At 39.6% G+C, this 23,548-nt stretch overlaps 1 protein-coding gene across 3 annotated transcripts in view; it reads right to left on the reverse strand.

Moving 5' to 3' along the window:
• The window catches only part of agap3 (ArfGAP with GTPase domain, ankyrin repeat and PH domain 3), a 414,103-nt gene that overhangs the window by 94,217 nt on the left and 296,338 nt on the right, over nt 1-23,548 (reverse strand). For all 3 annotated transcript variants that reach the window (XM_061920474.1, XM_061920475.1, XM_061920473.1), the window contains exon 12: nt 15,467-15,616. In XM_061920474.1, the coding sequence (XP_061776458.1) occupies nt 15,467-15,616 (150 nt within the window). The remainder of the gene's footprint in view (nt 1-15,466; nt 15,617-23,548) is intronic.

The raw sequence follows: 23,548 nt of genomic DNA on the forward strand, positions 1-23,548 counted from the left end.
ACTTCATGGGCTCAAGAACACTTCAATCAATCAATCAATGTTTACTTATATAGCCCTAAATCACTAGTATCTCAAAGGGCTGCACAAACGGTTCGTCACTACATCTTTAAGTGCAAGTTAAAACTATACTATGCTAAGCCAAAGCAATTTATGAACATCACCCAGAAACGCCGCCGGCTTTGTTGGGCCCAATTTCGTCTAAGATGGATTGATGCAAAGTGGCAACGTATTCTGTGGTCTAAAGAGTCCACATTTCAAATTGTTTTTGGAAACTCGTGTCTTCCAGACCAAAGAGGAAAAAAAACATCCGGACTTTTCTAGGCGCAAAGTTCAAAAGTCAGTATCTGTGATAGTATGGGGGTGTATTAGTGGCCAAGGCATGGGTAACTTACACATCTGTGAAGGCACCATTAATGCTTAAATGTACATACAGGTTTTGGAGCAACATATGTTGTCATCCAAGCAACGTCTTTTTCATGGACGCCCCTGCTTATTTCAGCAAGACAATGTGCAGCCACAGTTTGCACGTGTCACAACAGCGTGGCTCTGCAGTAAAAGAGTACGGCGGGTACTAGACAGGCCTGCCTGTAGTCCAGACCTGTCTCCCATTGAAAATGTGTGGCACATTATGAAGCCTAAAATACAACAACAGAGACCCCGGACTGTTGAACAACTTAAGCTGTACATCAAGCAAGAATGTGAAAGCATTCCACTTGAAAAGATTCAAAAATTGGTCTCCTCAGTTCCCAAACATTTACTTAGTGTTGTTAAAAAGAAAGACCATGTAACACAGTGGCAAAAATGCAACCCTGTCAACATTTTTGCAATGTGTTGCTGCTACTAAACTCAAATTTCTCAGTTCGAACATTACATATCTTGTCTTTGCAGTCTATTCAATTGAATATAAGTTGAAAAGGATTTGCAAATCAGTGTATTCTGTTTTTATTTGCCAATTACACAACGTGCCAACTTCACTGGTTTTGGGTTTTGTACTTCATTGTCAAATTTGGGCTTGGATTGAGGTTGTTTCTGCGACGCAGAGGGAAGTTAGCACGAGCGAGACGTGAATGTGAGTACATCTTTAAATTTATTTATACACTATAATACAAAACAGGGAAAACAAGGACGCGCTCATTGGCGGATGATAATCTAGGCTATGAAACACAAACGGAAAACAAAAACACTTGCTCAATGGCATGAATAATGGACATAGACAAAAGACTTAGCACAAAGGCAATTGACTATTTACTATAAACAAAAACTTACATGACAAGGAACTGTGGACGAGGGCATGAAGGTAGGAACAGCACGGGTAGGGTGTGTGAAGATGCCAGCCTGAACACTTGGCAACTGTCGGTTTCAATAATACCAATGATACTTACAAGTAGGTGTAAAAACTGAGGACAGGGGCGTGACATGACAGGTGAAAAACGAATGAGTTGCTTTGGAGATTAAAACAAACCAGGAAGTTCCAAGACAGAACTAAATGTCCAAAAAACTAAACATAACCTGACCAAACATGGCAAAAACCAAAACATAATCTTACAGGCGTGACACTTCACATGACATCGTTAAGCATGTTTCAGACTAAAAAGCCCACAACAATAACCAAAATACGCTAGACTGTTACTGAACAGCAAATTTTGACCCCGTATGTCCGACTGGCTTGAAATTTCTGACACCATATAAAAACACAGAGAACTGATAAACACAAACTTTGAGCAAGATTGGCTGAACATGGATGCCATTCAAGGATGTCTGCATTGTAGTGAAGAGTCGAACAATACTGAAACATTATGAAACACAAGGAGTGACACTGTGTCCCTTGATACCCTGACGTGTGTCACTTTAAGAAAAACCCACGTGACCGATACAGCTGATGTGTCGTTTGAATGCCGTTCCTAACTACGTTTGCCAAAAAATGCTACTCTGGCTTTTCGAGAGACAGCTCGCACTGAAAGAAGTTTGTTTTACTCGCCAACATCGATCTTGATGGAACTGAGAAAAAGGAACATTTCAGAGGCTTGGGGTCATTTTGAGATTCCAATACCAAATATGGTTAATGTTCTTCTATTCCTCTTTATTATTTGACTCATTGACCAATGTTGCACGTGTTATATTCCTTTTTCAAAGCTATTTGTTTAAAATAAATAAATATATGGATTTTATTTTCTGGACCATAGGGCGCACCGGATTATAAGGCGCGCTGCCGATGAAAGGTTATTTTCGATCTGTTCTCATATACGGACTATAGGGCGCATTAAAGGAGTCGGAGTATTTATTTTTTTCCCTTAATGTAAAACACTTCCTTGTGGTCTACATAAAATGTAAGGGTGGTTCTTTGGTCAAAATGTTGCATGGATTATGTTTTACAGATCATCTTCAAGCCGCTTTCTGACCGACGCTTTAGGATATGCCGTTGTGTGTGTGATCATTTTCAGGACTTATGCAGATCCCAAATACACATCAGCAGGTACGAGATGGTAAGAAAAGTTGCTTTTGCCTAATATTGTGAAATAAAACGTCAGAAAATATGTTTTACCTTATACACGCAACATAAAAATACTTGTATGTTTAATGCACCAACAATCCATCAAGCGGTGCGGCTTCATAGCTTACCAAAGTCATACAAAAATATTTTGATAGATTTTTTGAGTTTATACCAAAATGGATACATGGATGATACAGCAGAGGATTGGGAAAATGTCATGTGGTCAGATGAAACCAAAATAGAACTTTTTGGTATAAACTCAACTCGTCGTGTTTGGAAGAAGAAGAATACTGAGTTGCATCCCAAGAACATCACACCTACTGTGAAGCATGGGGTGGAAACATCATGCTTTGGGGCTGTTTTTCTTCTAAGGGGACAGGTTGATTGATCCGTGTTAAGGAAAGAATGAATGGGGCCATGTATCGTGAGATTTTGAGCCAAAACCTCCTTCCATCAGTGAGAACTTTGAATGGTTTACCAAATACTTATTTTCCACCATAATTCACAAATAAATTATTTTAAATTCCTACAATGTGAATTCCTGGATTTTTTTAACATTCTGTCTCTCACAGTTGAAGTGTACCTGTGGTGAAAATTACAGACCTCTGTCATCATTTTAAGTGGGAGAACTTGCACAATCGGTGGCTGACTAAATACTTTTTTGCCCCACTATATATATATATATATATATATATATATATATATATATATATACACAGTATATATTTGCAGACTATTTATTTTATTTGCATATCAAATGTAGTGACTTATTTAATCCAGTTGATGGCGAAACAACGCAGAATCAGTTCTGTGTCAATACAGCCGGTGAATGTGCAACACAATCACTAAGGCATCATTTAACAAATCATTTTGGCCACCCAGGTAATTTATTCCAAGTGGTATCCTATCTCATCTTTCTGTGTCTGTGGTGCTCCAGAAAACAGGGTATAACTACATGTATACTAAATACAAATAAGGCGACTGATGCACAGATAGCCTTTTCCCGTGGCACCGTGTTTTCCGCCTCCCGATGTGAAGGTGATGGCATGTTAGCGGGGTTTGATTTCGACGCCGGGCCATAATGAAGTTTGACATTTAGTTTGGAGAGAGCAGCAGAGCGCGATCGGGCCTTGATTAGCACGCTCTAATTGAGGATAATAGGAGGGAGGCGGTGATTGTTTCTAATTTTTGCCATTAATTGCAGCCGTTTGATTGAGGACAGGCAGGGCTGCCGTGTCAAGGGGCCTGGCGGAATCACGGCGCTCTCCTAGCACGCAGCCTTTTGAATAACAATGAAATTAGTTCTCCAGTTTGTGTATTACATGATCCTCTGGCAGCAGGCAGTTGAGAAGTCACAGGTGGAGAACGTTGACGGTATTACTGAGGACCTCACTTGAGTCTGGAATGTTTGGCGAGTTTTGGGTGTTTTGATCCATGCTCAGGATCGCCGGAGACCGCTTCTCACAAAAGTATCTTAACTGACACATTTCAGAATAAAATACCAAGACTTATCCACCCATCCATTTTCTACCGCTTGTCCCTTTCGGGATTGCCAGGGGGTGCTGGAGCCTATCTCAGCTGTATTCGGGCGGAAGGCGTAGTACACCCTGGACAAGTCGCCACCTCATCACAGGGCCAACACAGATAGACAAACAACATTCACCCTACTGAAACCCACTACTACCGACCACAAAGTCTGATAGTTTATATATCAATGATGAAATAGTAACATTGCGTCCCTGGTTCAATCCCCACCTAGTACCAACCTCGTCTCGTCCGTTTTGTCCTTGAGCAAGACACTTCACCCTTGCTCCTGATGGGTGCTGGTTAGCGCCTTGCATGGCAGCTCCCTCCATCAGTGTGTGAATGTGTGTGTGAATGGGTAAATTTGGAAGTAGTGTCAAAGCGCTTTGAGTACCTTGAAGGTAAAAAAGTGCTATACAAGTAGGGGTGGGGGGGGGGGGTACATTGTAGCATCCCGGAAGAGTTAGCGCTGTAAGGGGTTTTTGGTATTTTGTTCTGTTGTGTTTATGTTGTGTTACGGTGCGGATGTTCTCCCGAAACGTGTTTGTCATTCTTGTTTGATGTGGGTTCACAGTGTGGCACATATTTGTAACAGTGTTAAAGTTGTTTATACGGCCAAGTATGCCTTGCATTCACTTGTGCGTGTGAAAAGCCATAGATAATATGTGATTGGGCCGGCACTGCCTTTAAGGTTCATTGGTGCTATGAACTTCTCCCTGCGTCCGTGTACACAGCAGTGTTTTATAAAATCACACATTTTAATTTTTGAAACCGATACCGATTATTTTGAAACTGTTATCGATAACTTCCGATATCACATTTTAAAGTATTTATTAGCCTATAATATCGGCAGTCCGATATTATCGAACATCCCCAATACAGATCCATCCATCCATTTTCTACTGCTTATTCCCTCTGTGGTCGCGGAGGGCGCTGGTGCCTATCTCAGCTACAATCGGGCGGAAGGCGTTGTACACCCTGGACAAGTCGCCACCTCATTGCAGCCTAATACAGATCATTTACTATTCACCATAACTAATCCAGGAATCAAACCCTTGTCACGCTAGGTCACCCATGAGGACATGCATACATATAATTACCGTAAATTCTGAACAAAAGCCTCTACTTTTTTTCTACACTTTGAACCCTGTGGCTTATAGAACGGTGACAGGCATATATAAACAAAGTACCAATGATTGTCACACACACACACACTATAAAAAGTAAAAAATAAATAAATCAAAAAACGATCAAACAGTAAAAAAAGTGTGTTTTATTTCTACTATGGAAGTGTCCTTCCATTTAGTGCTTTTAACCGGAAGTAGAATGCCGTTCAATCTTCTAGCCGTCGATAGCCAATCTACTCGTATAGATTCCTCATTCATAACTCTAAGCAACGTTTGTAAGTTTTACAGTATAACTAAAAGTGTTCATACTTACTAAACCGTCTCACGTGTGATGTCTCTATGAGTGTTTTCATTCATATTTGTATAGGCTATTGTAATGTAATGACGCTAGTGTCGTTAGCATTAGCTAATATGCCAACACCTTTACGAGTTTGTGTTAGTATTGTTAAAGCCCCACTTAAGAACCTTCAGTTGGTTGATTTTGGCCGTGCCCGTGGACAAAAGTGGTAGTGTTTTGCCAAAAGAAGACCACATTTCCCTTGAGGACAAGCGCACTAATATTACGTCTGTAATGGCTACGCTGATGTTAAACAGCAGACACAATCCAGAAATGATCTTGGATTGCGCTACAAACATGACACGCTCTTTCTTGGCATTCTCTTGATGAGCTTCAAGAGGTAGTCATCTGAAATAGATTTCCTTTCACAGGTGTGCTTGAAGCTCATTGAGAGAAATACAAGAGTGTGCAAAAAAGTAATTAGAGAAAAGAGTGGTTATTTTAAAGAAATTAGAATATAAATCATGTTTTCAGTTATTTCACCTTTTTATTTCACATGTGTTCATTCATAGTTTTGACGCCTTCAGTGACAATCTACAATGTAAATAGTCATGAAAATAAAGAAAATGCATTGTTTGAGAAGGTGTGTCCAAACTTTTGGCCTGCACTGTATGTATATCTGCCGCTAATATTAGAACACCTAAAATGTTGGGGTTTGCGCTCTATAGTCCAGATCAGTGTTTTTCAACCACTGTGCCGTGGCGCACTAGTGTGCTGTGAGATGCAGTCTGGTGTGCCGTGACATATTATCTCATCTCACCTATTTGGGTTTAAAAACGTTTTGCAAACAGTAATAATTTTTTTGCAAATTATGTGTTGTTGTGGAGTGTCGGTGCTGTCTCGAGCAGTGGTTCTCAACCTTTGTTCAGTGATGTACCCCCTGTGAATTTTTTTTTAATTCAAGTACCCCCTAATCACAGCAAAAGCGTTTTTGGTTGAAAAAAAGAGATAAAGAAGTAAAATACAGCACTATGTCATCAGTTTCTGATTTATTAAATTGTATAACAGTGCAAAATATTGCTCATTTGTAGTGGTCTTTCTTGAACTATTTGGAAAAAAAGATATGAAAATAACTAAAAACTTGGTAAAAAATAAACAAGTGATTCAATTATGATTAAAGATTTCTACACGTAGAAGTAATCATCAACTTAAAGTGTCCTCTTTGAGGATTGTAACAGAGATCTAGCTGGATTCATGAACTTAATTCTAAACATTTCTTCACAAAAATATTTATGGAACATGTCCACAAAAAATTTAGCTGTCAACACTGAATATTTCATTGTTGCATTTCTTTTCACAGTTTATGAACATACATTCATATTTTGTTGAAATATTATTCAATAAATATATTTATAAAGTATTTTTTAATTGTTGCTATTTTTAGAATATTTGAAAAAAATCTCACGCACCACTTGGCATACCTTCAAGTACCCCCATTTTAGAACCACTGGTCTAGAGCTTGGCAGAGTAACCGTGTAATACTCTTCCATATCAGTAGGTGGCAGCCGGTAGCTAATTGCTTTGTAGATGTCACAAACAGAGAGAGGCAGTTAGCAGGTAAAAAGGTATCTAATGCTTAAACCAAAAATAAACAAAAGGTGAGGCATTAAAGCTTAAGGAAAGCTATGCAGAACGAAACTAAAACTGAATTGGGTACAAGGTAAACAAAAAGAGAATGCTGGAGGACAGCAAAGACTTACTGTGGAGCAAAGACGGCGTCCACAATGTACATCCGAACATGACATGACAATCAACAATGTCCCCACAAAGAAGAATAAAAACAACATAAATATTCTTGATTGCTAAAACAAAGTAGATGCGGGAAATATCGCTCAAAGGAAGACATGAAACTGCCACAGGAAATTACCAAAAAAAGAGGAAGAGCCACCAAAATAGGAGACAAGAACTAAAACACCACACACAGGAAAACCGAAAAAAACTCAAAATAAGTCATGGCATGATGTGACTGTTTGTGACAGTACAACTACTTTGAGACTAGAGTTATAGTGATGCATGGTTATGGTTTAAAGTCATATCCAGCAATTGCGACAACGACTCTTTACAATCAACCGAGTTTTGTTTTTTAACGATTTCTGCTGGTGGTGTGCCTCCGGATTTTTTTAAAACGAAAAATGTGCCTTGGCTCAAAAAAAGGTTGAAAAGCACAGGTCCAGATGATAAAATAATGCAGTTGCTTCTTTTGCAAGTCGAAGGACGAATCATGAATATGACTGAAAATAACCCACTAAGTCAAGGGAAATTGCAGTAAAAGAGCAGAATAGAAGTAATCAATCAATCAATCAATGATTATTTATATAGCCCTAAATCACTAGTGTCTCAAAGGGCTGCACAAACCACAAGAGCCCACATAAGGCCAAGGAAAACTCACACACAATGGGACGTCGGTGACAATGATGACTGTGAGAAACCTTGGAGACCTCTAGGGCAGTGGTCCCCAACCTTTTTGTATCCGCGGACCGGTCAACGCTTAATAATTTGTCCCGCGGCCCGGGGGGTGTCCTTTTTTTCTTTTTCTTCTTTGTCATGAAAAAGGGACATTTTTGTCACGAAAAAGGGAGTTTTTTGTGGTTGGTGCACTATTTGTAAGTGTATATTGTGTTTTTATGTTGATTTAATAAAAAAATAAAAAAATAAAAAAAATATATATTATTTTATTTTTTATAAAAAATTCTTCTGCGGCCCGGTACCAACCGGTGGTTGGGGACCACTGCTCTAGGGGACCGAAAGCAATGGATGTCGAGCGGGTCTAACATGATACTGTGAAAGTTCAATCCATAGTGGCTCAAACACAACCGTGAGAGTCCAGTCCAAAGTGGATCCAACACAGCAGAGAGAGTCCCGTCCACAGTGGAGCCAGCAAGAAACCACCCCAAGCGGAGGCGGATCAGCAGCGCAGAGATGTCCCAGCGGATACTCAGGCGAGCGGTCCATCCTGGGTCCCGACTCTGGACGAGCGGTCCATCCTGGGTCCCGACTCTGGACAGTCAGTACTTCATCCATGGCCACCGGACCGGACCCCCTCCACAAGGGGGAGTAGGACAGAGGAGAAAAATAAAAGAAACGGCAGATCAACTGGTCTAAAAAGGGATTCTATATAAAGGCTAGAGTATACAAATGAGTTTTAAGATAAGACTTAAATGCTTCTACTGAGGCGGCATCTCAAACTGTTACCGGGAGGGCATTCCAGAGTACTGGAGCCCGAATGGAAAACGCTCTATAGCCCGCAGACTTTTTTTGGGCTTTAGGAATCACTAACAAGCCGGAGTCCTTTGAACGCAGATTTCTTGCCGGGACATATGGTACAATACAATCGGCCAGATAGGCTGGAGCTAGACCGTGTAGTATTTTATACGTAAGTAGTAAAACCTTAAAGTCACATCTTAAGTGCACAGGAAGCCAGTGCAGGTGAGCCAGTACAGGCGTAATATGATCAAACTTTCTTGTTCTTGTCAAAAGTCTAGCAGCCGCATTTTGTACCAACTGTAATCTTTTAATGCTAGACAAGGGGAGACCCGAAAATAATATGTTACAGTAATCGAGACGAGACGTAACAAACGCATGGATAATGATCTCGGCGTCGCTAGTGGACAAAATGGAGCGAATTTTAGCGATATTACGGAGATGAAAGAAGGCTGTTTTAGTAACGCTTTTAATGTGTGACTCAAAGGAGAGAGTTGGGTCGAAGATAATACCCAGATTCTTTACAGAGTCGCCTTGTTTAATTGTTTGTAAAAAAGTAATGGAACAAGCAAACCTGGCAAAGCATGAATGATCAGGTGAATGGCGCCCAAGTTCAAATGGTGTAGTGCGAGTACTTGAGGTGGAGAGAATGTATCTCCTGGGTTATGTTCCGGGTACAGGGTGAACACGCCCAGGGTCATGTTCCACAACATTAGAGTGCAGATATTGATAATTAGAGGTGTTCATGACTCCCCCCCCCTCTCCCTGCACTCCCCCCAGAGGGGCAGCGCTCCCCTCTAACCTCAAGCGACATTAAACAAATGCTGGCTGTCACTTGGGAGGCAGGTTCCAGCCATACGGAGCTGGGCTGCCGGGACAGACGTTAGGATGGAGAGGAAGGAGGGGAGGCGGTGGTGGGGAGAGACATACGGAGGACCCCCGTGCCCCCAGCTGTCTGAGCCAGCTAATGACTCGTCTCATGGTGGCTGTTGTAGGCGAGCAGGGAAATTGAAACAGACGCCCGGACCAGGAGCTGCTACATGTGTGGCAGCGTGCCGCCGTTCAAGACAACACTCAGCACAAGCGGCACAGCTAATGTGACGCAACGTGCCGCTTTTTTTTCACTTGGACGGCTGAAACATTAGGAAATACTATAGTTTAAATGATTACACATGGACAATCCACAATGTATGCCCCCTGATAAAAGCTCCACTAGAATGTCGGGTGGATTCTTACGTGGCTGTTTAGTGTGTCAGACCTTCCTTAAAGGGGAACATTATCACAATTTCAGAAGGGTTGAAACCAATAAAAATCAGTTCCCAGTGGCTTATTTTATTTTTCGAAGTTTTTTTCAAAATTGTACCCATCACGCAATATCCCGAAAAACTGCTTTAAAGTGCCTGATTTTGACCATCGGTATATCCACCCGTTCATTTTCCGGTGACGTCACCGCGTGATGCCAATACAAACAAACATGGCGGATAGAACAGAAAGATATAGCGACATTAGCTCGGATTCAGACTCGGATTTCAGCGACTTAAGCGATTTAACAGATTACGCATGTATTGAAACGGATGGTTGGAATGTGGAGGCAGATAGCAAAAACGAAATTGAAGAAGAAACTGAAGCTATTGAGCCATATCACGACAGACAACGGCAACGAGGACAAATTCTGCGATCGCCTTCTAACCAACGATTGCATCTTTTGACAACTGGTGCAACTAGAATCCGTCAATTGGTATGTGTTTGTTTTGCATTAAATGTGGGTGGAGGGAAAGGCTGTGTGCAAATATAGCTACAAATGAGGCATAATGATGCAACATGTACATACAGCTAGCCTAAATAGCATGTTAGCATCGATTAGCTTGCAGTTATGCCGTGCGCAAATATGTCTGATTAGCACATAAGTCAATAACATCAACAAAACTCATCTTTATGATTTCGTTGACTTTATCGTTGGAAATGCATCTGCTTTGAGTGTCGCAGGATATCCACACATTTCTGTCGTAGCATCGCTATCGTCGGTAGCGATGCTGCGACAGAACAAAACAAACGAGGGACTTTCGCATCTATTGAACACTGGTGCAACTTGAATCCGTCGATTGGTATGTCTTTGTTTGGCATTAAATGTGGGTGGAGGGAAAGGCTGGATGCAAATATAGCTACAAATGATGCATAATGATGCAATATGTACATACAGCTAGCCTAAATAGCATGTTAGCATCGATTAGCATGCCGTGACCATTGATATGTCTGATTAGCACACTCCACCTAAGTCAACTTGAATCCATCCCTGTTCGTGTTGTTACACCCTCCGACAACACACCGACGAGGCATGTCTCCAAGGTACGGAAAACAGTCGAAAAAACAGAAAATAACAGAGCTGATTTAACTTGGTGTGTGTAATGTGTTTGAGAAAATGGCGGATTGCTTCCTGTTGTGACGTCACGGGTGAAAGGTCATTGCTCCGACAGCGAAAGATTGAAAGGCGTTTCAATCGCCAAATTCACCCTTTTAGAGTTCGGAAATCGGTTAAAAAAACATATGGTCTTTTTTCTGCAACATCAAGGTATATATTGACGCTTACATAGGTCTGGTGATAATGTTCCCCTTTAAGACATTGACAGTGCAGCTGCTAAAGGTTTTATGATAGTGAGAGTTTGTTTTAAACATGCTCAACAAGTTACATTTAGATATTTCTTGGGTTGTACGGTATGGCGGTATTAGTATAGTACCGCAATTCTAATGAATCATTTTCGGTACTATACCACCTCTGAAAAGTACCGGTTCCTGGACACATTAGGACTTAAATTATGATCAATGTATGGTCCTGTAACGACTTGATACCCAAATTCTTGGTATCATCCAAAACTAATGTAAAGTATCCAAACAACAGAAGAATAAGTAATTATTACATTTTAACAGACGTGTAGATAAAACATGTTAGGAGAGAACGTAAGCAGATATTAACAGTAAATGAACAAGTACATTAATAATTCATTTTGTATCACTTGTCCTTAATAATTTTGACAAAATAATACAATGATAAATGACACGATATGTTACTGCATATGTCAGCAGCTAAATTAGGAGCTTTTTTTTTGCTTACTTACTTAGTATATTCACTATTTTATTTAAGGACAAACTTGCAATAAGAAACATATGTTTAATGTACTGTAAGATTTGTTGTTAAAATAAAGCCAATAATGTCATTTTTTGTGGTACCCTTTATTTAGAAAAGTACCAAAAAGTATTTAAAAAATGTTGGTACCGGTACCAAAATTTTGGTATCGGGACAACACTAGATATGTCAAAGTTCTATTATTCAACTTGGCTTAAAAGGAGCACAAAGAAGCCAATTTAAATATATAATTCTGTCTGCATTCTGCAATTACTTATACGCATTCAAAAAAATAAAACCTAAAAGTGAAATAAAACAAAGTAAAATGAACATAATATACAAATAAATTAAAAGTATGAATAAAAGATACATTGATATATAATTGTTTTGTTTGAGTTCCTTGCTTAATCCCATCCATAATACCAAACATTAGTCTAGTGTTCATTGAGATCACACTTTAACTCCATTATAGAGACAGTTTGACTCTAGAACAGATCAATCAGTTTTATTTGTTCCTTTTAAATATTCCCATCCAAAATCACCTATTATAACTAAAGAGGTTGCACTGTAATTGCGACACTTATGTGTTTTTTATTTAGTGCTGCCACTGGAAAATATTTAATATGCACGCAAAATTCCCACTTTTCATCTCAAGAGCTCACAAATTTGAGTCCTTCTGCTTGTTGGCGTGCTGCCGCTGATGGAAAATGACGGAAGTGGCGGCGGCGTCCAGGCAGAATTGATCGTACAATGGGTCCAAATGAGAGGCGGGAGCCAACTACGAGGGCCGGGCATGCAGTCGGACTCCTGCAGCGCTCGTAAAGTGCGCTCTTTAAACTGCCGGGGCTCCTGGGAGAAGGAAGGATGGAGGGGACGGGTGGGGGTGCACGGTGGAGCACAGGAGGGGTGAGGGGGCGGGGGGGTAACGCTGCCGTTGCTGCCGCCGCCGCCGCGCTAATGAGAACTACCAGAGTGCAAACATGCATGGAAATGACTGTTATTCTGTTGATGTGCATTTAAGTGCTTTTTTACTGCCAACCACAAAGAGAGGGAAATAACTGGTGATGAATGGTGCCCCCGAAAAACATTCATTTTCCTCCTCGCGAGAGAAGTGAGGGGCACGAAATAGAAAGGGGAGGATGGGTTGGGGCTATGATGGAAGGCAAAGACATGCGTGGTGAATATACAATTTGACTTCGGGTTGTCGACAAGGCGCATTGTGGCGGCAGGAAGTTAACCTTCATTGCTGCAGCAGACAAAAAATTTGGGGAAAAAGGTCAAAGCGATCAAAGATCAGCTCATCAGCTAAATGAGCCTCGTTAGTAAATGGCAGAAATCTCACCTTAAGTAGTCTTAATTCCAACAACTTTATCAGGGTACCATTCCTTCTCATCCACACCACAATTGAGGTGATACTTTTTTCTTACCTTTTCATATAGGATATCTATTTGAGTGTCATTATTATGTACACTTATAGATTCAATAATTTACTTTATAATTAAAAAAAGTGACCCTTTGCACACATTCATTTGTAAATATTGACTTTTTTGTAATTGTAAATTTTTTTATGAAAACTTTTTGAATCCTGTTAACTGAGCCACCATTAACAATTTGTTGGTACACATCTTAATTTATCTTACACTTACCTTATTGTATTTTAACCCACCTAAACATATTTCCATCCCAATTTTACCTTAACACTACTAACATTTGTTTATAAATATTGCATTTTTAACCCCTTAACGATAAAGTTTGAGCAACCGGAGTCAACATTTATTATTACAAATGATTCCATCAATTAATTATAATCCTGATATAATAACATAATAATTGAATCTTGTTGTGATTCAATCCTAACCTAACTAAGAGAAAATAAATAAATACATATATATATATATATATATATATATATATATATATATATATATATATATATATATATATATATATATATATAATGGGCTCGGTCAACATTATTTTATTTTAATTTTAATTGTAATCTAATTTAAATTCACCTTAAATTGTACATGATAATTCTAACCTAACTTTATTTCATGACAACTTATACTAATCCTTGCAAAAATGTTTTTTTTATTTAATAAAAATATAATTAAGCAACATTTTTTTCTATTTAAAAAAAAAAAGATAATATATATATATATATATATTTTTTTTTAATTTTATTTTAAAGATTATATATATATATATATATATATATATATAAAATCACACATATATAGACATATATATATACAGTATATGTGTGTGTGTATATACAGTATACACACACATATATAAATATATATGTACACATATATATAGATATATATGGCTCATAACATCACAATATAGTACCATGTATATGATGCGTTCAGTTTATCAAAGCACCAAGCAAACAATCGGAAAATTCCCATCATATCAATTCCTAGTTATGGTCATAATTATTTTAAGTGCACTACGCAGAATAAACACAACATTATTAATATTGCTACTACAGATAATTTGATCAAAAATTCCCTAAAACAGCCCACTATCTATAATATAGGTTTTTTAAACATAAGATCCCTGATAAATAAAAATGTTTCTGCTGTTACATCAGAAATTGCCTGTTCAGATGTTATGATTGTGGCTCAGAGATTTGTATGTAGATTATATTTATTTTCCATAACAAACAGGATAACTTAAATACCCTGGCAGTGGCAACAAGGTTAAATGTGTGTATTTACATTTTTTGAGTTGATTTTCATAAAATATGCTATTTAACTGCTACTGTTTAACAAGGACTGATTTAAATTGTGTTTGCACAACAAATGTTTTGGCGCTTTTGTTCATGTGGGAGAATTTTCCAATAAAGGTGCACTACACACTACTTTTGAATTCATCATTGGGCTTTGCGTATACAATGCAGTTAATCGCGATTAATCGGAGAAATAGTGCGATTAACTTTGATTAAAATTGGTATTCGTTGCTCAGCCCTAATATATATATATATATATATATATATATATATATATATATATATATATATATATATATATATATATATATATATATATTTCTACTGTATATATATATATATGCACGTTAGGTCAGGAAAAAACACAAGCCTGTTTGCAGGTTTCCGCTCTACCCCGGTACTGAGCACTGTATAACGGACAAATATATATTTGTATATATATATATATATATATATATATATATATATATATATATATATATATATATATATATATACATATATATACACATTTATACATATATATATATACATACACATACATACACATATATACATATATATATACATATATATACACAGTTATACATATATATATATACATATACATATATACACATATATACATATATATACATATATATACACATATATATATATATATACATATATATATATATATATATATATACATATATATATATATATTGTTGTTTCTTCTGTATCTTTTTAAATGTTGATCAAAGGCCACCTAAATTTTTTTTTTAGCTATTGTATCTGCCACATATCATCTCTTACACTCACTTAACCCAATCACAACTGTTAACTTATCTTACCTCAACTTAACTGGAACCTAACCCTTATGTCAGAGTTGCCCTATTTCATGACACGTGTTTTCCTGTTATGTGTTATGAGAAAGCGTCCTTACGTGGCGCGGTGCTCGTGCTGGTGTTGATGGCGTCGTTCCACTGGTCAGCACTGGACACGGAGAAGGAGCGCTGGTGCATCCCGTCTTTGCTGCCTGCAAATACGGACGCGCCCGTCTGAAGAGACGTGCTGCTGTTGGAGTGAGGAGCGCCTGCCGAGAAGAAAACAAAGAAAAAACAGAGTGTTAAACGTGTGCGAGGAAAGGGAGTCATAAGTTTTGCGAGGCCGCAGCCATCTTTGTCTCCAACAATCACGCACACACACACAGCCATTCTCCTCCGCCGCTGCCTCTAATGAGGCCTTAATTAACAAGATACACTCTGAACGCTAATTATCTCGCTTCATCCCTCTGCCTGACTTCCACATTCATCTCCACTGGCGTCAGCGGGCGCTCTCCTCCTAACCTCCAATCAGGGGAGCCGCGGACGCCTAGGATCTCTTTACTAATTCATGGGCTCGGCGGCGCCGTGTGGGGTCCTACCTCCTCCAGCTCCGACAAACTCCCAAAAAACTCCCGTTAACAGAATATTTGCTGTTTAAACCGGAATTAAAGTTAGCGTCCAATTACAAATCTGCATTTGTTTAAAGACAATACAATTTAATGAGTAAATCAATTTATCTGACGCCCATCCAGGTACACACAAACACATCAAGGCCCTTTTATTCAATAATTAGAGCAGAATATCAGCCTGTGATTGAGGCGGCGATAAGAGGAACATATAGCATGCGGGCCGCACGCTAAGTAAACTAAGCGGCACGGGCGCTTGTTAGGATAATATGTCCTACTCATTATCCCGAGTAATAAGTGTATCAAATTCACATAATCATGTCTAATTAGTATCAGTAATTATCTTGTTGGGCCCAAGAATATTAATCTTGGGGTCCCAGAGGGGAGGGAGCGCCATCGCAGCACGAGTGGGAGCGAGAGCGAGGGAATCATGCTGAGGAGCGCCGAGGAAATTAGCATGTGAAATCAGAGCAGAACACGAGGAGGAGGAGGAGGAGCAATGGGAAGCAAATGGGAAAGTTTGTTTGAATAGAAAAGTGACATTTGAACGACAGAAGTTTTTATATCGGTACCGTATTTCCTTGAATTGCCACCGGGGCGCTAATTAATTTAAAACCTCTTCTCACTCCTGCGCTTACCAAAGGCATAAGGTAAAAGTAAGCATGCGCTAATTATTTTAAAACCTCTTCTCACTCCGGCACTTACCAAAGGCATGCAGTAAAAATGTGAGTGTGATGTAAGCTTAGACCTTAAATCCTACTATATAGCTCTTAATCTTCTTCCCTTTATGTAATTTGAAATTACCGGTATTGCAATCAGCCTCCTCCATTTTGAAAATAATGATAGGGGAAGTGTCCCTCGTGACGTCACAAGTTTGACCAGGCGGTAATACTAAGCATGCGCTAATTATTTGAAATCAAAAAGTTCTATTTTGGTTTCATCTGACCACATGACATTCTCCCAATCCTCTGCTGTAGCATCCATGTATCCATTTTGGTATAAACTCAACACGTCGTGTTTGGAGGAAGAAGAATACTGATTTGCATCCCAAGAACACCATAACTACTGTGAAGCATGGAGGTGGAAACATCATGCTTTGGGGCTGTTTTTCTGCTAAGGGGACAGGACGATTGATCCGTGTTAAGGAAAGAATGAATGAGGCCATGTATCGTGAGATGTTGAGCCAAAACCTCCTTCCATCAGTGAGAGCTTTGAATGGTTGACCAAATACTTATTTTCCACCATAATTTACAAATAATTTCTTTAAAATTCCAACAATCTGAATTCCTGGATTTTTTTTCTTATTCTGTCTCTCACAGTTGAAGTGTACCTATGATGAAAATTACAGACCTCTGTCATCATTTTAAGTGGGAGAACTTGCACAATCGGTGGTTGACTAAATACTTTTTTGCCCCACTGTACTACCAAACAAATACTTGACTTCTATACATGTCTAATGTGAATATGAAAGTGTCCGTGAATTGATGTGCACGCACGCACAACATGACCATCCACACAGATTTCCTCTTAATGGATGTAAACATGGCCACGGTTTGTCTTGGTATCAGTCCCGGCACCATCCATCTATCCATCCATTTTCTACCGCTTATTCCCTTCTGGGTCGCAGGTCATCTATCTCCGCTACAATCGGGGGAAAGGCGGAGTACACCCTGGACAAGTCGCCACCTCATCACAGGGCCAACACAGATAGACAGACAACATTCACACTCACATTCACACACTAGGGCCAATTTAGTGTTGCCCATCGAACTATCCCCAGGTGCATGTGTTTGGAAGTGGGAGGAAGCCAGAGTGCCCGGAGGGAACCCACGCAGTTACGGGGAAAACATGCAAACTCCACACAGAAAGATCCCGAGCGCAGGATCGAACCCAGGACCTTCGTATTGTGAGGCAGACGCACTAACCCATGTTCCACCGTGCTACCCCAGTCCTGGCACATTCAGGCCAATTTCCTGGATTTGTGCAACCGGAGTCAACATTTATTGTTTCACGTCGGAAACTAAGAAACAGCGCAAACACGTTAACTCTGGTAGTTTGTGGGGCTGCAGGGCACTTGTTGCATCGTCTGCACAGAGGAGGGTGTGGCTTATATTTAAATTAATTGTGAATTGTAAATTCCCCACTATGAGCTGTTACTTTTTTCCCATACGGCTTATAAAACTGTGCGGCTAATTTGTGGATTTTTCTTTGCTGACAGCCATAAAAAACAACAACAAACAAATACACTGAGAAGGTGTTTTATTGTTTGTGCCGTGGTGCCATGTTTTGCTCACTGTGTATGACGCAGTGTCCTTCCATTTACTGCTTAAAGGCCTACTGAAACCCACTACCCACACAGTCTGATAGTTTATATATCAATGATGAAATATTAACATTGCAAGACATGCCAATACGGCCTTTTTAGTTTACTAAATTGCAATTTTAAATTTCGCGCGAAGTTTCCTGTTGAAAACGTCGCGGAATGATGACGCTTATGTTGACGCGTGCTTCTGACGTTATTGGTTGTAGCGGACATTTTATCCTAGCACCACTCACGGCTAAAAGTCGTCCGATTTAATCGCATAATTACACAGTACTTAGGACATCTGTGTTGCTGAATCTTTTGCAATTTGTTCAATTAATAATGGAGATTATAAAGAAGAAATATGTAGGTGGGAAGCGGTGGATTGCAGCTGCCTTTAGCAACCAAAGCACAGCCGGTGTTTCTTTGTTTCTTGTGAAGCTTTACTATGGAACAGAGCGGTCAAGCGAACATGTTTCCCGACCACATGTCAACCGGCAGGTTTCGGTGAGAAAATTGTGGTAATAAGTTGGCTCTTACCGGAGACATGAGCAGAGCTTGCGTCCTCCTGCAGCAGCTATCAAAAAGGCAGCTGCGACTTTCTTGGCTCCTCCATGGCTTCCATCAGAGACACTGGCGGTCAACACACCCCTCCGGCTTTCAGGTCTGACTTTATAATCTCACTAAAATACTAGTAACACAATAATCAGATAAGGGATTTTCCGGGATTATCCTAGTAAATGTGTCTATAATAACATCTGAATCGCTCTCACTGCCCTTGCCTTTTTTTTTTTTTTTCCAAGTGTTTCACTCTTACTTTCCTCATCCACGAGTCTTTCATCCTCGCTCAAATTAATGGGGAAATCGTCGCTTTTTCGGTCCAAATCGCTCTTGTTGCTGGTGGCTATGATTGTAAACAATGTGAGGATGTGAGGAGCTCTACAACCCATGACGTCACGCGCACATCGTCTGCTACTCCCGGTACAGGCAAGGCTTTTTTATGAGGGACCAAAAGTTGCAAACTTTATCGTCGATGTTCTCTACTAAATCCTTTCAGCAAAAATATGGCAATATCGCAAAATGATCAAGTATGACACATAGAATGGACCTGCTATCCCCGTTTAAATAAGAAAATCTCATTTCAGTAGGCCTTTAAGTAGAGTGCCGTTCAGTCATCTAGCCGTCTTCCACTTCTATGGATTCTTCATTCATAACTCTAAGCAACGTCTGTAAGTTTTAAGGTATAACTAAAACTGTTTAAACTTAATGTGATGTCTGTCGTAGTGTTTTCATGCATATTTGTGTGGGCTATTGTAATTCAGTGACGCTAGTCTCCTTAGCATTAGCTAGTATGCGAACACGTTTTACGAGTGTCTGTGTTAGTATTAATTACTTACAATGGCAATATTTTTGTATTGTTTCAGTTTCACAAACTACTCAGTATCCATCCATCCATTTCCTACTGCTTATTCCCTTTCGGGGTCGCGGAGGGCGCTGGCGCCTATCTCAGCTACAATCGGGCGGAAGGCAGGGTACACCCTGGACAAGTCGCCACCTCATCGCAGGGCCAACACAGATAGACAGACAACATTCACACTCACATTAAAACACTAGGGCCAATTTAGTGTTGCCAATCAACCTATCCCCAGGTGCATGTCTTTGGAAGTGGGAGGAAGCCGGAGTACCCGGAGGGAACCCACGCATTCACGGGGAGAACATGCAAACTCCACACAGAAAGATCCCGAGCATGGATTTGAACCCAGGACTGCAGGACCTTCGTATTGTGAGGCAGACGCACTAACCCCTCTGCCACCGTGAAGCCCTCAAACTACTCAGTAAATTCACCAAAATGTCACAGTGGACTTATTGAGTCTGTTTAGCTAATTGGAGAGCTAGCTTTGGAAGGTAATGGGTTGATGACGATGACTTCTGTTTTGTTTGATGAGCCGTTTAACGCTGAGTGACAACCATCATTTGGAAACAATTAAGGTATGCAAATAAACATTTACACAATCTTTCTGTGTAAATAGTCATTTTGCACCATCCGGTGCAACTAATATAATAGAAAATAGTTTTTTCTTCTAAAATTTAGTGGGTGCATCTTATATAGCGGTGCACTAGTGTTGGTATTAATCACAGCTTTTTGATCATTTCAATTTAACACGGTAATACTAAATGTTGGGAGTTTTACAGCGGTTATTATTACTACCTTGTACAAACCCCGTTTCCATGAGTTGGGAAATTGTGTTAGATGTAAATATAAACGGAATACAATGATTTGCAAATCATTTTCAACACATATTCAGTTGAATGCACTACAAATACAATATATTTGATGTGCGAACTCATAAATTTTTTTTATATATTTTTTGCAAATAATAATTAACTTAGAATTTCATAGCTGCAACACGTGCCAAACTAGTTGGGAGAGGACATGTTCACCACTGTGTTACATCACCTTTTCTTTTAACAACACTCAATGAACGTTTGGGAACTGAGGAAAATAATTGTTGAAGCTTTGAAAGTGGAATTATTTCCCATTCTTGTTTTACGTAGAGCTTCAGTCGTTCAACAGTCTGGGGTCTCGCTGTCATATTTTACGCTTCATAATGCGCCACACATTTTCGATGGGAGACAGGTCTGTACTGCAGGCGGGCCAGGAAAGTACCCACACTCTTTTTTTACGAAGCCACGCTGGTTTAACACTTGTCTTGCTGAAATAAGCAGGAGCGTCCATAATGTTGCTTGGATGACAACATATGTTGTTCCAAAACCTGTATGGACCTTTCAGCATTAATGGTGTGTAAGTTACCCATGCTTTGGGCACTAATGCACCCCCATACCATCACAGATGCTGGCTTTTGAACTTTGCGCCTGTAACAATCCGAATGGTTATTTTCCTCTTTGTTCTGGAGGACACCACGTCCTCTGTTTCCAAATATAATTTGAAATGTGGACTCGTCAGACCACAGAACACTTTCCACTTTGCATCAGTCCATCTTAGATGAGCTCGGGCCCAGCCAGCCGGCGGCGTTTCAGGATATTGTTGATAAATGGGTTTGGCTTTGCATAGTAGAGTTTTAACTTGCACTTACAAATGTAACGTCCAACTGTAGTTACTGACAGTGGTTTTATGAAGTGTTCCTGAGCCCATGTGATGATATCCTTTACACACTGATGTCGGTTTTTGATGCAGTACCGCCTGAGGGATCAAAAGTCCGTAATATCATCGCTTATGTGCAGTGATTTCTCCAGATTCTCTGAACTTTTTGATGATTTTACGGACCGTAGATGGTAAAATCCCTAAATTCCTTGCAATAGCTTGTTGAGAAATGTTGTTCTAAAACTGTTCGACAATTTGCTTACAAAGTGGTGACCCTCGCCCCATCCTTGTTTGTGAATTACTTAGCATTTCATGGAAGCTGCTGTTATACCCAATCATGGCACCCAACTGTTCCCAATCAGCCTGCACACCTGTGGGATGTTCCATAAAAGTGTTTGATGAGCATTCTTCAACTTTGTCAGTAGTTATTGCCACCTTTTTCCAACTTCTTTGTCAAGTGTTGCTGGCATCAAATTTAAAAATTAATGATTATTTGCAAAAAACATTTGAACATCAAATATGTTGTCTTTGTAGCATATTCAACTGAATATGGGTTGAAAATGATTTGCAAATCATTGTATTTCATTTATATTTACATCTAACACAATTTCCCAACTCATATGGAAACGGGGTTTGTATTTGTAGTACAATTGCCCGCAGCTGCTGAAACCGACACAAAACAGTGACCGCTCTGGTAAACCGTAACCCATGCAGGCAAATTTACCGACTTTATATTCATTTATCGTCCGGTTAATTGACTTACCAAATATCGTCCCAGGCGGAAAAATTGCCAGGTCAACTTTATCCATGCCATTTTTCTTCAATGCCATTCATACAGACCGCTGGTATTTCAAACATATCTGCTTAATGACTGCATATTTAGAATGGCTTTAGTGCTAATTTCAAGCTATAGTGTAACAACATGTTCTTAAAGCTTTTACAAAAAGTACTATTAGCGCATATTGTTGCTTTAAAGACTGCTTTATTTCCAAAGTTTGACTCGCTAAAAGAAAGAAAAAAAAACCCTCAAAGATAATAACAAAAGAGCTTTGTCTGCTATTTAAAATTCAACAATCACAATGTAATTGTCAAATTGGATGCTAATGATAAATGAATTATACATGGCTGTACCCATTAGTCCCCATGGACCACTCCTGCATAAAGGAGACGATAATGTAATTACAGTAGAGAAATAATCAGCTTGTGGCATTCAGAAGAGCTAATGGCTCCAGCCAGGCCGCGTTTCAGCGTGTTGCGTAGCGATACCGGCGCCAATGAACATAGGTCAGGTTGAGAGCTGAGACCTACAGACTTCAGTGAAGGCAACATGGGGTTAAAAGCAAACATGATGAAGAACATGAAAACACTATCGCCATATACTTTTGTCATGCCATCTCCATCATCATGTCGCCTAATTGGATCATTTGAATGTTATATTTTCAATAATAAAGTATAAAAATGATTTTGCTAGGAAATAATGCATTAAAAAGTAATTTGGGAGTGTTATGCAGTTAGGTGGTGGTTGGGGGGTGTGATAAGTAGAAGCGATGGATTAAGCGGGAAGCGGCGCCGCCTCTCTTCTCTTTAGGACAAGGCCGTCAGCGGGCTGATGAGCCGTGACGAGGCCCGACCCCTCCGCGGAGTTGTTGCCATTATGTACAAGTATTGGCATAATGACGCATTCATGCTAATGCGGGCCGAGCAGCACATCATTTGCCTGTGTGTAATACACCACTGTCATCATCATCACCATCAGCAGCGGCATCATCATCATCATTCCGACCAACAAGCTGACGTCCTGCTATGTTCTCCGGCTCCGACCCCCATCATTTTACCATATGATACACTGTCACCGCTGTCCTTGCGACAGCACAGTTAACATTTCTTATTGTTTACTTTGCTCATCACATTTACTCGGGATAATATTTACTCCATGATTTAGTTAAGACCCACTAATTATGTAATTAGCGGTACTTAAAAAAATAACTTACATGAATATTAATATACTGTGTAAAAAATACACTTAAACAACACATGATGACAATGAGAATGTAATGATATTATAGTAATAATACCGTACACCGTATATCCTTGAATGGCCGCCGGGCATGTAATATGCGCCTGCCTTGAATTACTGCCGGGTCAAACTCGCTCCCCAAATTTATTAGCG

The sequence above is a fragment of the Nerophis ophidion genome, linkage group LG14 (assembly GCF_033978795.1).
Source record: "Nerophis ophidion isolate RoL-2023_Sa linkage group LG14, RoL_Noph_v1.0, whole genome shotgun sequence".
In the NCBI taxonomy this organism is placed as follows: Eukaryota; Metazoa; Chordata; class Actinopteri; order Syngnathiformes; family Syngnathidae; genus Nerophis; species Nerophis ophidion.